This window comes from Suncus etruscus, chromosome 5 (genome assembly GCF_024139225.1).
Source record: "Suncus etruscus isolate mSunEtr1 chromosome 5, mSunEtr1.pri.cur, whole genome shotgun sequence".
Lineage (NCBI taxonomy): Eukaryota > Metazoa > Chordata > Mammalia > Eulipotyphla > Soricidae > Suncus > Suncus etruscus.
Window position 1 is genome coordinate 2,689,240 of NC_064852.1, and position 14,280 is coordinate 2,703,519.

The 14,280-nt window shown below is 36.6% G+C and overlaps 1 protein-coding gene across 1 annotated transcript in view; it reads left to right on the top strand.

Moving 5' to 3' along the window:
• MEGF9 (multiple EGF like domains 9) overlaps positions 1–14,280 on the top strand; it is a 118,559-nt gene that overhangs the window by 46,791 nt on the left and 57,488 nt on the right. Inside the window, exon 3 of the mRNA XM_049773792.1 lies at positions 6,093–6,294. Within this exon, the coding sequence (XP_049629749.1) occupies positions 6,093–6,294 (202 nt within the window). The remainder of the gene's footprint in view (positions 1–6,092; positions 6,295–14,280) is intronic.

A 14,280-nucleotide genomic window follows, 5' to 3' on the forward strand; every position in this document is an offset into this window, starting at 1 on the left:
TATATGGAATAGTTAGAAGATGTAGAAAGGAGAGATCATTACAAAGCATGCAAAATAAGCTAAGTACAGAAATACAATTAAAAATCATGTTCAAGGGTAATTGTCTGAAGAAATAATAATTCATAAACTTGGTTAGTGCAAAGGTGTAGTCATTAGAACTCTATTGAAAAACACTTTTGAAATATCAGAGTTCCTACTTATTTGGATTCTTTTAATATAACACTGATAATCTCTTCTCAACCTGATTAAGGTTTCAGATCGACTTAATTATGGAGTTCTCAGTCTGTTCATTTTAATTGAGGTAGTTCTGCTCCAAACAGCATAATTTGATTAGTTGAGTTGTGACAAAATTGGTTCTAGCAGGAAGAATTGTATGTATGTTGAGGTTCTGCCAAATTTTGGAAGGAAAATGTTCTTTTAAGCATTCTGGTCATTTTTGGTAGAGTGGAAATCTTGCCTTGAAGTTGTCATTGGCAGGTTAACAGAGCACAGTATGTGGTTTTGTAAGAAAACCACACCTCCCTCCCACATACAAAAAGAAGCCCTAGAAATATGTGAAAACATGTAACTTTGTCAAGGAAATGTCTTGCTATGTAGAATAGTAAAAACAAGAATATAAGTTGAGACGGGAAATGGATTTTCCTCCTAAATTTACTGCTAAAGGAAAGGATTTTTCTAACAAGCTTGAAATATACATTAAGTAATCACCCACTGGCACATATTGATTTATTTTTCATAAATGCACAAGTTAGAAAAGGCATCAAAAACAGCAGTTAGGTTAACTGATACCATGGGCTAGGAACTGCAGAAGTATGGAAAATAGAGATGTCCAAGAAAGAATTTCTTTGCAGAATTCTATTTTTGACTTATGTCAATTAGTTGCCTGTAATAACTGAAAATTTTGAAGATTATTTTGGAGTGAAGCTATTCCCCCCAAATGTACAAATTTAAATTTTTTCCAGAGTAGGCTTTTATGGTTTGTACATGCTTACACAATCTTATGTTGATATCAAACTAAGTTGAAAATATATTCTTCTTGACAAAATGAGATATCAAGAAAGCAAGTCCCACCTGCTCTTGAAATGTATCTTCCTTAAATGACTAAAGATAAGCTCTTCTAAATATTTTCCAAAGAACTTTAAAACAGAAAATGCAAAATTCTTACTATTTTAAAGTTTAATTTGGAGGGAGATGAAAATTGTGACTGTTCTTAGCTCATACATCAGGATTAACTTGTAAACATTCTCATTTTGATTTGTTACTATTTCCTCATCTTAAATTTTCAATGATCTCTTCATTAATTTCTGGACAATATAAACTAGCTTATGATTATAGCTATTACACAATCTTTTGCCTTGCATGCAGAAGGACAGTGGTTCGAATCTCGTCATCCCATATGGTCCCCTGAGCCTGCCAGGAGCAATTTCTGAGTGTAGAGCCAGGAGGAACCCCTGAGCGCTGCCGGGTGTGACCCCCCCCCCAAAAAAAATAGAATTGAATCACTATGAATTACAAAGTTACAATATATTTATGATTGAGTTTCAAGTGTACGTTGTTTCAAGGCCCATCTCTTTACCAGTATTTTCGACCCTCCACCAGTGTTCCCAGTTTCCCTCCAACCCCAGTCTACCTCTATGATTGGTAGTTTCCCCCTCTCCCTTTGTTTTAGTGTTCCCTTCCCTAATTTATCTCCCCCACCCTACCCCAGTGGCAAGCTTTCTTCTGAAGACCAGTTCTGCTCTGTTTCTGCTGCCACTGGGCATTTGATATTGCCCTATAAAGCTTTATTATATTTCACACATGAGAAATCATTCTGAATCTGTTCTTCCTCTGATTGACTTCACTCAACATGATACTCTCCAGATCCATCCACATTACATCAAATTGCATGACTATCTTTTCTTATGGCCCGGTAGTATTCCATTGTATATTTGTACCATAGTTTCTTTTTCGAGTCATCTGCTCATGGGCATTTGGGTTATTTCCTTATTTTCGCTATTATATATAAGCAGCAATGAAATAGGAGTGCAGATGTCTTTTTTGTACTGTGTCTTTGGACCCTTCGAGTATATTCCTAGAAGTGGAATTGCTGTGTCATAGGGAAGCTTCATTTCTAGTTTTTTGAAGGATGCCCATATTATCTTTTAAAAAGGTAGACATTCCCACCAATAATGACTGAAGGTCATTTCCCCTCACATCCTCATAACACTGGTTATTGTTCTTTTAGTTTATTTTTGCTTTTACTTGTTTGATTAGTGTTTCACCTTTTTTAAAAGACATCTTTTTTTTTGGGGTATTTTTTGTATTACATTTTTTTTGTATTACAAATCCAAATGTATTTGTAAGCATTTTTATGAGATACCATAATTTGCAAAGTTATTACTAATAGAGTTGTTTCAGGCATACAATGTTCCAACATCAGTCCTGTCACCAATGTCCCCTTCCTTCCACTCCCACGCAACAGCCTGTCCCATTGACAGGCACATAACAAATTTATTTCATATTACTTGTCCAGGAAAGCTTAAATATAGAGCAAATAGAATTATCAGAAATAAACCAATAAATTTGTAATGATTAATTGCTATATGTTTTTAACTAGCTATCTGCACTATTAGTATCATACTCAGTGAGTGGTGCTAGCTAGATGCTGCTAGCTTCAGTGTCGATCTATATTTTCCTCTATGTAATTTATGAATGAATTCACTTCTAAGATTTATGTCTTTAATCCATTTTGATTTGACTTTTGTATATGGCATTAGAAAGAGATCTGTGTTTTTTTTTTTGTTGTTGTTTTTTTAATTTTGCCTGTGTCTGACCAGTTTTTCCAACACCACTTGGTTAAGAGGCTTCCCCTACCCTATTTTTAGATGTTTTGCTCCTTTGTTGAAGGACAATAAATATGAGGGTCTGTCTCCGTTTTCTGTTCTTTTTTTTTTTTTTTTTTTGGTTCACATCTGGCAGCGCTCGGGGGTTCCTCCTGGCTCTATGCTCAGAAATTGCTCCTGGCAGGCTCGGGGGACCATATGGGATGCCAGGATTTGAACCATCGTCCTTCTGCATAGGAGGCAAACACCTGCCTCCATGTTATCTCTTCGGCCCCTTGGTTTTCTATTCTATTTCAGTGATTTGACAGTCTGTCCTTATTGCTATTCCATGTTGTTTTGTTTATTATCAATACTATTATTTTGGCTACAGTTGGCAATACTCAAGGATTACTCCTGGCTCTGCATTTAAAAATCAGTTCTGGTAGGTTCAGGAAACTATATAGGAGTCTGGGGGTCAAACCCTAGTTATCATCCAAGTAAAATGCCTTCCTACTGTCCTGTTGCTTTTACCCCAGTATCACATTGTTTTAATTACTTCCTGTTTATAGTGCAATTTGAAGTTGAAAAGTGATTCCACCCATATTCTTTTTCCCAAATATTCCTTTAACTATTTGGGGAGGGTATTGTTGTTCTATATAAATGTAATGAGTATTTGATCTGTTTCTTTGAAAAAATGCTAGCGGTATTACTATAGGGACTTCATTGAATCTATATAATGTTTTGGGGGACAGTGTTGCCATTTTGACATCGTTACTCTTCCCAATCCATGAGTAGAGGATTCATTTTAATTTCCTAGGATCTTCCTTTCTTTAAGTAGTGTTATTGTTATTTACTTCGTTTAGATATTTCATCTCTAGTTAGACTGATTCTAAAGTATTTGCTTTTCAGAGGCATAATTGTGAATATAAAGAAAATATATTACCTGTATATGGTACAGTAGTATGGTCGTTGTTAGCACGGACCAGACGAACTGTGAATCCTGTCAGGGCAGCCCTAGCAATCAGTTTATGGTAAATTAATTTTCATTCTGAGACAGAGCCTGGGGGGCCCTTATTTTCAGGGGATGCCTTATATTTCACCCAGAAGGAAACCTGTAAACAGGCCTTATTTTCGGAGGATGTCTTACTTTCAGGGAAACATGGCATTATTTCTGGGCCCATCAAGTCTCAGTTGAATCTTATCAACTGCAGTGAGTCTTATCAACTCTCTTTTGTGTGTAATGTCTTTCTTTGATCTTGCTGCTTTCATTACTCTGATTAGGATGTGTCTTGGAGTATTTTTATTAGGATCATTTTTGCTCTGTACTCTTTAGGCACTTGGATCTGGATGCCTGTGTTCTCTAGCTCTGAAAACGACCATGATGATGTCTTTCCGTTGCTTCTTCATTAAGATTGCCTTCTTGTCTCCGATTCTTATATGTTGTTCTCTTGAATTCTTCCCAGAGTTCTCTTGTCTGTTTTTCACTTATTTTTAGTCCTTTTTTTTTTTTTTTCCATCTTCTGCTGTTGTCTGGAGGTTTTCTGTATTTCAATCCTGTAGCTCACTCATTTTGTTCTTAGCTACTGTTACTCAGCTAAGGTCTTCCAGTGAGTTTTTCATTTCACCTGCCAAACTCTTTAGTTCGTTATTAATGTCTGTAGTTACATCATTTCTACTCTCATATCCTCTTAAGTTTTATTGGCTGTCTGTCCATCATTTCTTTGAACTCCTTGAACATCCTTAGCATTTCCTCTCTTACATCCTTATTAGATAGGTCACATCACTGATGATTACTAATTGAGTCTTCAAGGCTCCATCATTGTTCATTAAAAGTGGTGCGGTTCCGTGTTGCTTTTCTATTGTGACTTTTACACCTAGAGGTGTCTTTGTGTGTTATTGTGTGAGTAGGTGACTAGAAGTAGAGTGTCAGTGTCTTCTCTGTCAGATATGATTCAGCAAAGAAATGCATGGCTGCATTAGTGGCTGTGTGCTTCAGGGACCAGAGATTCGTGTGTCTTGACCTGCTGTGAAATGGTGCATATCTGAGTGAAGCTTCCTCGCTTTAAGTAAGTCCTCAGGACTGGGGACAGGGCCTTCTAGGACCCACCTGAGAACTTTGGAAGCCTGGCCAGTCTGGCTGCACACTGGAGGCAGTGTGGAGGTCTTGACCTGAGGGCTAAATCAAACAGTCTTGTGTGACCTGTATATTGACTATAGTTAACCACTTGAGACTTGTGTTTTTGTAGTCTACAAGGAGATCATTTATTATTTAGCATGTTGTTTCTAGCATGAACTCAGTACCATGTAGAAAAGGAGACACCTGCCTTTGGAGGTTTCTAATTCAGAAAAACTAATAAAATACAAATTCATACACATCAGAATATGGAGTAAGAGACCTAAAAGGGCAATAGAAAAGAAGTTGACAGTGAGCTTTATAATTTGGAACAGTAAATAGTTTTCTCAACTCAAATTAATAGAAAGTTATTTGAACTAGAACTTTATTCAGGCACACAAAGATGGGTAAGTATGAGTAATTGTTAATGAAAAATGTGTTAATTTTATTAAAATTTTATTAAGTAAGCATTAAATCTTTATCTTTTTCTTTCTCTCCTTTCTTCTTTCTCCCCCTTTTCTTTTTCTTTCTTTCTTTCTTTCTTTCTTTCTTTCTTTCTTTCTTTCTTTCTTTCTTTCTTTCTTTCTTTCTTTCTTTCTTTCTTTCTTTCTTTCTTTCTTTCTTCTTCTTCTTTCTTTCTCTTTCTTTCTTTCTTTCTTTCTTTCTCTTTCTCTTTCTTTCTTCTCTTTCTCTTCTTTCTCTCTTTCTTTCTTTCTTTCTTTCTTTCTTTCTCTTTCTTTCTTTCTTTTCTTTCTTTTCTTTTCTTTTCTTTCTTTCTTTCTTTCTTTCTTTCTTTCTTCTTTCTCTTTTCTTTTTCTCTTTCTCTCTTCTCTCTCTCTTTCTCTTTCTTTCTCTTTCTTCTTTCTTTCTTTCTTTCTTTCTTTCTTTCTTTCTTTCTTTCTTTCTTTCTTTCTTTCTTTCTTTCTTTTTCTTTTTCTCTTTCCTTCTTTCCTCTTTCTTTCTTTCTTTCTTTCTTTCTTTCTTTCTTTCTTTCTTTCTTTCTTTCTTTCTTTCTTTCTTTCTTCCTCCCTTTCTCCCTCCCTCCCTCCCTCCCTCCCTCCCTCCCTCCCTCCCTCCCCCTTCCTTCCTTCCTTCCTTCCTTCCTTCCTTCCTTCCTTCCTTCCTTCCTTCCTTCCTTCCTTCCTTCCTTCCTTCCCTTTTCATTCTTTTAACAGAATATAAATGTAATTGCTCTGTGGTTGGAAGCTTGGATGTGAATCGGTGCAACAAGACCACAGGGCAATGTGAATGTCAGCCAGGTTATCAGGGACTTCACTGTGAAACCTGCACAAAAGGCTTTTACTGGAATCAAACTTCTGGGCTTTGTCTACCCTGTTACTGTAGTCCACATGGCGCCCTCAGCATACTCTGCAACAGGTAAGCCACCAAAGCTGGAAGTGAAGTTAATCTTATTTTATTAATTACTTCTCTCAAAGACAAGACTGGTTTAAATAAAAGAGGTTGGGGATAGAGTCCAGAGATTTACCAAATAATGTATATACTTTTATTCTCTCATTTTATATATTTGATGTCAAGATTTAAAAGCTTCTAATTTACTTAGTTCTTCAAAAACACCATAAAAATGAAGTTACCATTTTTCATGGTGAATGTTTTCTGAATGGAAAAAGTATTAAGAAAGAAATATTATTTTCCATAAGTGATTACTTTCAGACATTTTCAGGGAAAATGTTCTTTTTTTTGTTTATTAATACACTATTGAAACTTAGTCTTCAGACATTGGTGGTGGGAAACGTGCACTGGCAAAGGGTGGCACATGTTCTATGACTGAAACTCAACCATGAACAATGTTGTAACCACAGTGCCTAAAGTCATTATGTACATATAAAGAAACATATTCTTCATATTCTTTTTTTATGTCAAATTTTGCAACTATTTCTTTGCATGTTTAAAGCTTAAACTTGGAAATAGTGTCACTTTTTTAACTAGCTGAAGGAAGACTAATGTTACTCTGTGTCCAAGCACATCTCAGAGGGCCATAACTTTTTTTTTATTATCTTTATTAAAGCATCATGTTTAAAAAATGTTTGTAGTTGGGTTTCAGTTATAAAAAAGAATACCCCCCTCTTCACCAGTGCAACCTTCTACCATCAATGCCCCCCATCTTCCTCCTCCCCCAGCCCCGGCCTGTATTTGAGACAGGTAATCTATTTCTTTCGCTCACTACCATTGTCATGCTAGTTGTTAGTATAGTTATATTGAGCAGGAATTTTCTGGAATTGATCTTCAAAATAATATGCTATTTGGAGTTGACTCAACCTAGTACACTTAGTCTAGAATATCTGAGGAATTGCCTTCAGCTACACTGAAAGCATTTACTCTTTGACCTTATATAAAGCACTTAGCTTTTTGTAGACCTCCTTGTTAAAAAAGTTGAAAGAGTATATTTTGTTTTAATGAGGGTTCGAGAGAGGATATGAAGAATTGAACCCAGCATCTCACACATGTCAAGCATTTGCGTTACCACTGAGCCAGATCCCAACCCTAGAATTTCACTGAGGATGGGAAAGTGACATGCTGGACAGTGCTCAGGGAGCTATTTCTGGTTCTGTACTCAGGAATGGTCTCAGACAGTGCTCTGGGATCTGTCTGGTACCATAAATGTTCCCCAGAGGTTGACCTCATTGCAAGACAAGCACCTTAGTTCCTGAATGACTCTCTTTGGTGCCCTAGAAAAACACTGAACTATTTTAGAAGACTCTAAGCTCAGTTGCAGAGCAAGTTCTTTATACTTAGCAGTAGATATTTAGTTGAATAAAATTATGTTATTATTAATATTATATTAGAGGTCATATTTCTCAACATTTTAAAAGATGAGATTTGTACATAATAATGAATCAACCAAATACCATATAAAGTTGAGTACATACCTTTTCTAGTGCACATAGGACATTCTTGAAGATAAATCTATATGGAGTAATGAAACAGATAACTATAAAATCAAGAAAATAGAAATTATATTAACTATCCTTTCAGACCATGATGCTTTGAAAATGCAAATTAATCACAGAAGTGGGTTACAAAGCTCAAAGACTTTAAATTAAATAATTTAAATAAAGAATTTCTGACAAAACAAAACAAAACAAAACCTTTAACTAAAACAGACTTTTTAGAAATGACTCTATGCTAACAAAAAAAAGAAAAGAATTTGTAATCAGTCACTTCAGCCTGTCAGTAAGATCCTGGAAGCCTGATTTTTATTCAACATTGTGCCTGTCCTATAGTGTTACCAATAATAGATGCTTAATATTTTTATAAGACTGGGGAAAAAAGATAAAAGATAAGATTTGGGGTCAGGGAGATAGCAAAAGTGGCTTAGCATGCTCAAGGCCCTAGATTCTGTTCATGGTACTGGGTGCCCCTCTACCTTAGTGCCCTTGGATATTAATTATTTCTGATTAATATTTCCCCCTGAAGATAGTACTATCAAGTGGCATAGACTAAAACACCTTCCAGTACTGCACCTGCATAAATTAAATCCATCCCAATCTGCCCCACTGCATGTTTTCACAAATCTTTGAAACACAGGTGGACCGATATGTTTACACATTTTATCTGACTGTGTTGTGTCATAAAGCAGAGCTCACTAATTTCAAGAGTCAATTTTGGCCTAGAATCCTAAAATATTATTTTGCTTTTTTAAGGAAAAAATGGCAAGCCACTGCCTTTGAGGTTGCAATTATGGCGAATCGTATACAGTAACCACATAGCCCTGGACAAGTCAGTTAATAGCTTTAGTTATTTATTCTTTGGGTCAGGGTCACACCTGGTAATGTTAATGAACTACTCCTGACTCTGCAATCTGGAATTACTCCTGGCAGTGCTCAGGAGACCATATAGGATGCGGGTGATTGAACCTGCTTGGGTTCATACAAGGCAAAGCCCTAACCTCTATCTATGATACCTCTCCGGCACCAAAAAGTCACTTGCTTTATTTTAAGCATTTGCTAATTAGTTAATGAATTGGAAATAATTCAAATGGTATCTCTCTTGTATAGAATTATTTTGTCCTAAAGATCAAGGAGATATGCTCATGTATTTATTTTGGGGGGGGTCTCACCTGTCAGCACTGGCTCAGGGGCTACTCCTGGCTCTAAGCTCAGAAATTGCTCCTGTCAGGCTCAGGGGACCATATGGGATGCTGGGATTTCAACCATGGTCCTTCTGTATGCAAGGCAAATGCCCTACCTCCATGCTATCAGCGCTTATGTACACTTTTTTTTTTTTTTTTTTTTTTTGGGTTTTTTGGGCCACACCTGTTTGACGCTCAGGGGTTACTCCTGACTAAGTGCTCAGAAATTGCCCCTGGCTTGGGGGGACCATATGGGACGCCGGGGGATCGAACCGTGGTCTGTTCCTTGGCTAGCGCTTACAAGGCAGACACCTTATCTCTAGCGCCACCTTCCCGGCCCCGCTTATGTACACTTTTATAATCTGCGTTTGCTAGACATGATACTACTACTAGTGCTTATGTTTAAATATAATTATTATATGTGTTATATAATTATTATATAATACAAATAGTGATTATTATTATAATACTGAGCATGTACTATATGCCACAATGTGCTATACTGTTTGCTTTCTGTGCATGATCTCATTCCATATTCATAAAACTTTGAGGAGAGCTGTGTTATTTTCCTACTTTGACTATGAGAATTTTTGTTTTGTTTTTGCCTTTTTTGGGCAACAGTGAGTGATGTTTGGGGCTTACACCAGGCTCTGCACTCAGAATTCACTCTTGGAAGGATCAGGGGACCATACTTGGTGTAGAGATTTGAATCCAAGTTGGCCTCCTTGCTCACTATACTATTGATCAGGCCTCCCATGACTATGAGAATTTTGATATTTATAGGATATACTTAACTTTCTTAAGTTTTCAGACTATAGAAGTCATCTGAGCCAGTTGAACAAATGTAATGATCAAATGCTCATTCTGTGAAGCAGAATAGATTTTCTGGTAGAAGGTCTCTTGATATTTCATACCCCAGTGTTCCATCAGTTATTTCTCAATTCAGTGTGTTTTGGCTGATGGTTTTGTAAGAGAACATTGTGTTTATATTCCAGATACCCTGTAATGTAATGTACATTATACACAAAATAATATGGTAAATCCGACATTGAATTCCAAATATAATTAGTAGAATGTCAGAATTATATATAGACAATTTATAAAGCTCACCACATGTCAATGAAAAGGATGTGCAATATGTCACTGTATATGAAGTAATTGTTGATAGTTATGGAAATACAATTATATATTTTTTAAATCTGAAAGTGTTGTTTTAAGCATCTTCCTAGTATTGGCATTTGCTACTCATATAGAGGCTTTACTCTATTTTAATTACATTTTAGGAAGTTTGTGGTTTGAGGTTGAAATAGAAGCAGACGATGGAAGATGCGTTATTATTTATTATTATTAATTTTGATCATTATTATTACCAGGTCCTCAAGGGACACTTTTTATGTATAGTTGATTGGTTCTATTATCTTTAGTAGGACAGAAGACTACATGGAGCCTGGGGATATATCACACGTGGTAGACAACTTGACTAGCACTTGTGAGGCTGAGTTTGATCCCTGTCAACACAATGTTATCTCCCCATCCCTCAGCCCTGCTATGAGTGACTCCTAAAAATAAAAGTTAATGTCCAATTTTATACTCTCTGCCTAATGCCAAGAAATGATTTCTCCTTAAACATTGTCTTCTTGCTGTGGTACCTATACACAGTGGAATATTATGCAGCCATCAGGAGAGATGAAGTCATGAAATTTTCCTATACATGGATGTACACGGAATCTATTATGCTGAGTGAAATTAGTCAGAGAGACAGAGCAAGACACAGAATAGTTTCACTCGTTTATGGGTTTTAAGAAAAAGTAAAGACATTGACCTAATTCCCAGAGTTGAGGGCCGGAAGGACCTTCTCAAGATACGAAGCTCACCACAAAGAGTGTTGAGTGCAGTTAGAGAAATAACTATGCTGAGAACTATCATAACAACATCAGTGAGTGAGAGATGTAGAAAGCTTGTCTCAAATACAGGCGGGATTTAGAGGAGGAAAGAAATGGGCATTGGTGATGGGAAGGTTGCACAGGTGAAGGGGGGTGTCTTGTTATGACTAAAACCCAAATACAATTATGTTTGTAATCATGATGTTTAAATAAATTATTTAATAAAAGAAAACACATTGTATTCCCATTGAGTGAGTTTTAGCAGAATCTTGCCTTCCCTGTCACTATCCCAAGTAATGGTTATTTTGATTCTCATTCCGCTTATGTTTGGATCTACAGTCGGAATAGGCACTTGAAAATTGAAATTTTTTCTTTGAAAACGGGCATTTCTTGCTCCTTTACTACTCTGACGCTCGTCATGCTTGTAGTATCTTATATCTTACTTATGGTCCCATATCTACAGATGATGATTCTAACAATAATTTGGCCTTGCAATTTTTTTCTTTCCTTTTTATTTTGGTTTTTGGGCCACACCCGGTGACACTCAGAGGGAACTCCTGTCTATATGCTCAGAAATCGCTCCTGATTTGGGAGACCATATGGGACACCGGGGATTGATTTGTGGTTTGTTCTAGGTAGCACATGCAAGGCAGATGCCCTACCACTTTTGCAATTTCCTGACCTCTCTTCTCATAAGCATTTTTTCCCATCCACTTACTCATGCTCATTATTTTTATTTCTTTTACCTATCCTATTTCTTGATTGTCTTTGGCTCCTAGCTTAGGAACATTACATTTACAGAGAAATAAATTTGTGATTTTTTTCTATGAGTTCTTACACAGTAAAATGCAATTTAAAAATATTAAATAACGTTACTTCAGAATGTCAGGCAATTTGTCAGAACAAGCAGCGCACCACAAAAATCATCTGAAAGTCTTTACTTAAAGGAAGTCATTAAGAGAAAGGCCTGGGAACTTGAATCCAGTTATAAGAACCTCATTTCTTTCACGCAAGAGGAAGTGAAATTTACAGGAGACTAGAAGAATAGAAATAGAAAGTCGTAGGACTGTGTATTTTGGCAAGAGTTAATGGGTGGACCAGAAGGGAAAACTTCTAATGTTCTGCTATGCTATAAATTATATGGACAAATTAAGGGAAAAAGGAAGTTGAAGGCAAAGCAGCATCATGTGTAGTGGAAAAGACCAAAAGTCAACTTTGGTTCCATTTTGTATTTATCTACATATTATCTGCAGTCCAGACTAATATATTTTATATCTATGAGCTCATTGGTTTCATCTGACAAAAAGTTTAAGCATGAATTTTTTTCTGTGAAAATTGTGTATATCTATACATACTTACCTTGTAACTAGCACATCAAATGGACTCTTAAGGAGTTAAGTTTGTATTTTAAAAGGACAAAATAGAATTAGTGACTCACAAGTAGGTGTAAAAACAATTTTGCTTTTGGGCTTGATGGGTGTCTCAAGTGGTAAAGCAAATGACTTGTCTGTATGAGGCCCTGAGTTTTTTTTTTTTTGTTTTTTTTTTTGGTTTTTGGGCCACACCCGGTGACGCTCAGGGGTTACTCCTGGCTATGCGCTCAGAAGTTCCTCCTGGCTTGGGGGACCATATGGGACACCGGGGGATCGAACCGCGGTCCGTCCAAGGCTAGTGCAGGCAAGGCAGGCACCTTACCTCTAGCGCCACCGCCCGGCCCCTCTGAGTTTTTTTTTTTGGGGGGGGGGTCACACCTGGCCTCGCTCAGGGGTTACTCCTGGCTCTATGCTCAGAAATCGCTCTTGGCAGGCTCAAGGGACCATATGGGATGCCGGGATTCGAACCATTGACCTTCTGCATGAAAGGCAAACACCTTTCCTCTATGCTATTTCTCCAGTCCCAAGGCCCTGAGTTTAATCCTTGATACCACATGGCCCCCCAGACCCAAAACACCTCCAAGACTGTCCACACAAATGAAAATAATAAATATTAAAGTGATGCTTGTGTTCTTGTCAAGAATCTTATAATTTAAGCAAGGATAAAAAGATATAAAACTTATAGAAATCAATATAAAACAGTATATAAATATATGCTAAATTTTTGAGTGGAATATATTTTAGTGGGAAAGAATGGGAATAAACTCAGTAAAGAAAAATTGTTCAAAAGACTTTTGGGCTGAGATATATACCTTAGAGCTTATGATTTGGGAAGATACAAAGACAAAAATAAACTACATATGAATAAAAATAAATAAACTATGTGAATATAAGTGAGTTTCATAAAAAATATACAATAAGATCAGAAATCTGGTCTCCTAACACTAACTCAAATTCTCCTCTGCTTTGACCCTTATGTTCTATTTAAAAACAAATAAAAGAAGGAAAGTGGACTTTATTCTGTCCTGGTCCTCTCCTACATCTAATGCTCATGGAATGAACATCTGGCTTTTAAAAAATTAATTTCCCTGTTCTTTATGCTCATATATTTCAGTGGGTGTTGTCCCAGTGAGGGTAGATTTTTGGCTGTACGAGTCAGAAGTGGGTTGAACAACGTCTTTGTATGCAAACACCAGTCCTTTATGTATGACAGATGGCCGCCTGTTACATTGGCCCTTGGTATTCTGCTTGCTTAATTGGGAACACTATTCTATATCTTAACTTTTCATTTGAAATGCTCTAAGGTGTTTTACCACTTCACATTGGACCCGCTTAATAAGTGAATAAAATTGTATTTATTTTTCGTAATGTGCCCAATGAGAACCTGCCTCTCTTTTTTTTATTTTTTATTTTTATTTTTATTTTATTTTATTTTTTTTTTGGCCACACCCGGCGTTGCTCAAGGATTACTCCTGGCTGTCTGCTCAGAAATAGCTCCTGGCAGGCACGGGGGACCATATGGGACACCGGGATTCGAACCAACCACCTTTGGTCCTGGATTGGCTGCTTGCAAGGCAAACGCCCTGTGCTATCTCTCCGGGCCCTAACCTGCCTCTCTTAATCCAGCCCTTTACAAAGATTATCATGCCTGATTTTTATCCATTAACTATTATACTGACTGTTATACTCTGTATTTTCAAATGTTTACTGTTTTGCCTTTTTAGTGATACAATTTTGCCCCAGAACAGAAGGCAAAATTTTACTTACACAGCAAATTACACTGTTATAAATGCCAAATAGAAAGATGACCTAACCTGAGGTTCTCATTTGTAGGGAGCTTTGAAAAATAAATCTCAGAATATTAAATTATGACATGCTTATGTGAACTCTTATTTCTTATTTTGGCTCCAATTCTGGGAGCTCAAGGAAAAGTTTCTTGATCATTAGAAACAATTGACAAATAAAAAAAGCTGTATTAATTCATTGAATTTAATAAAGAAGTTACAATTACTGTGGT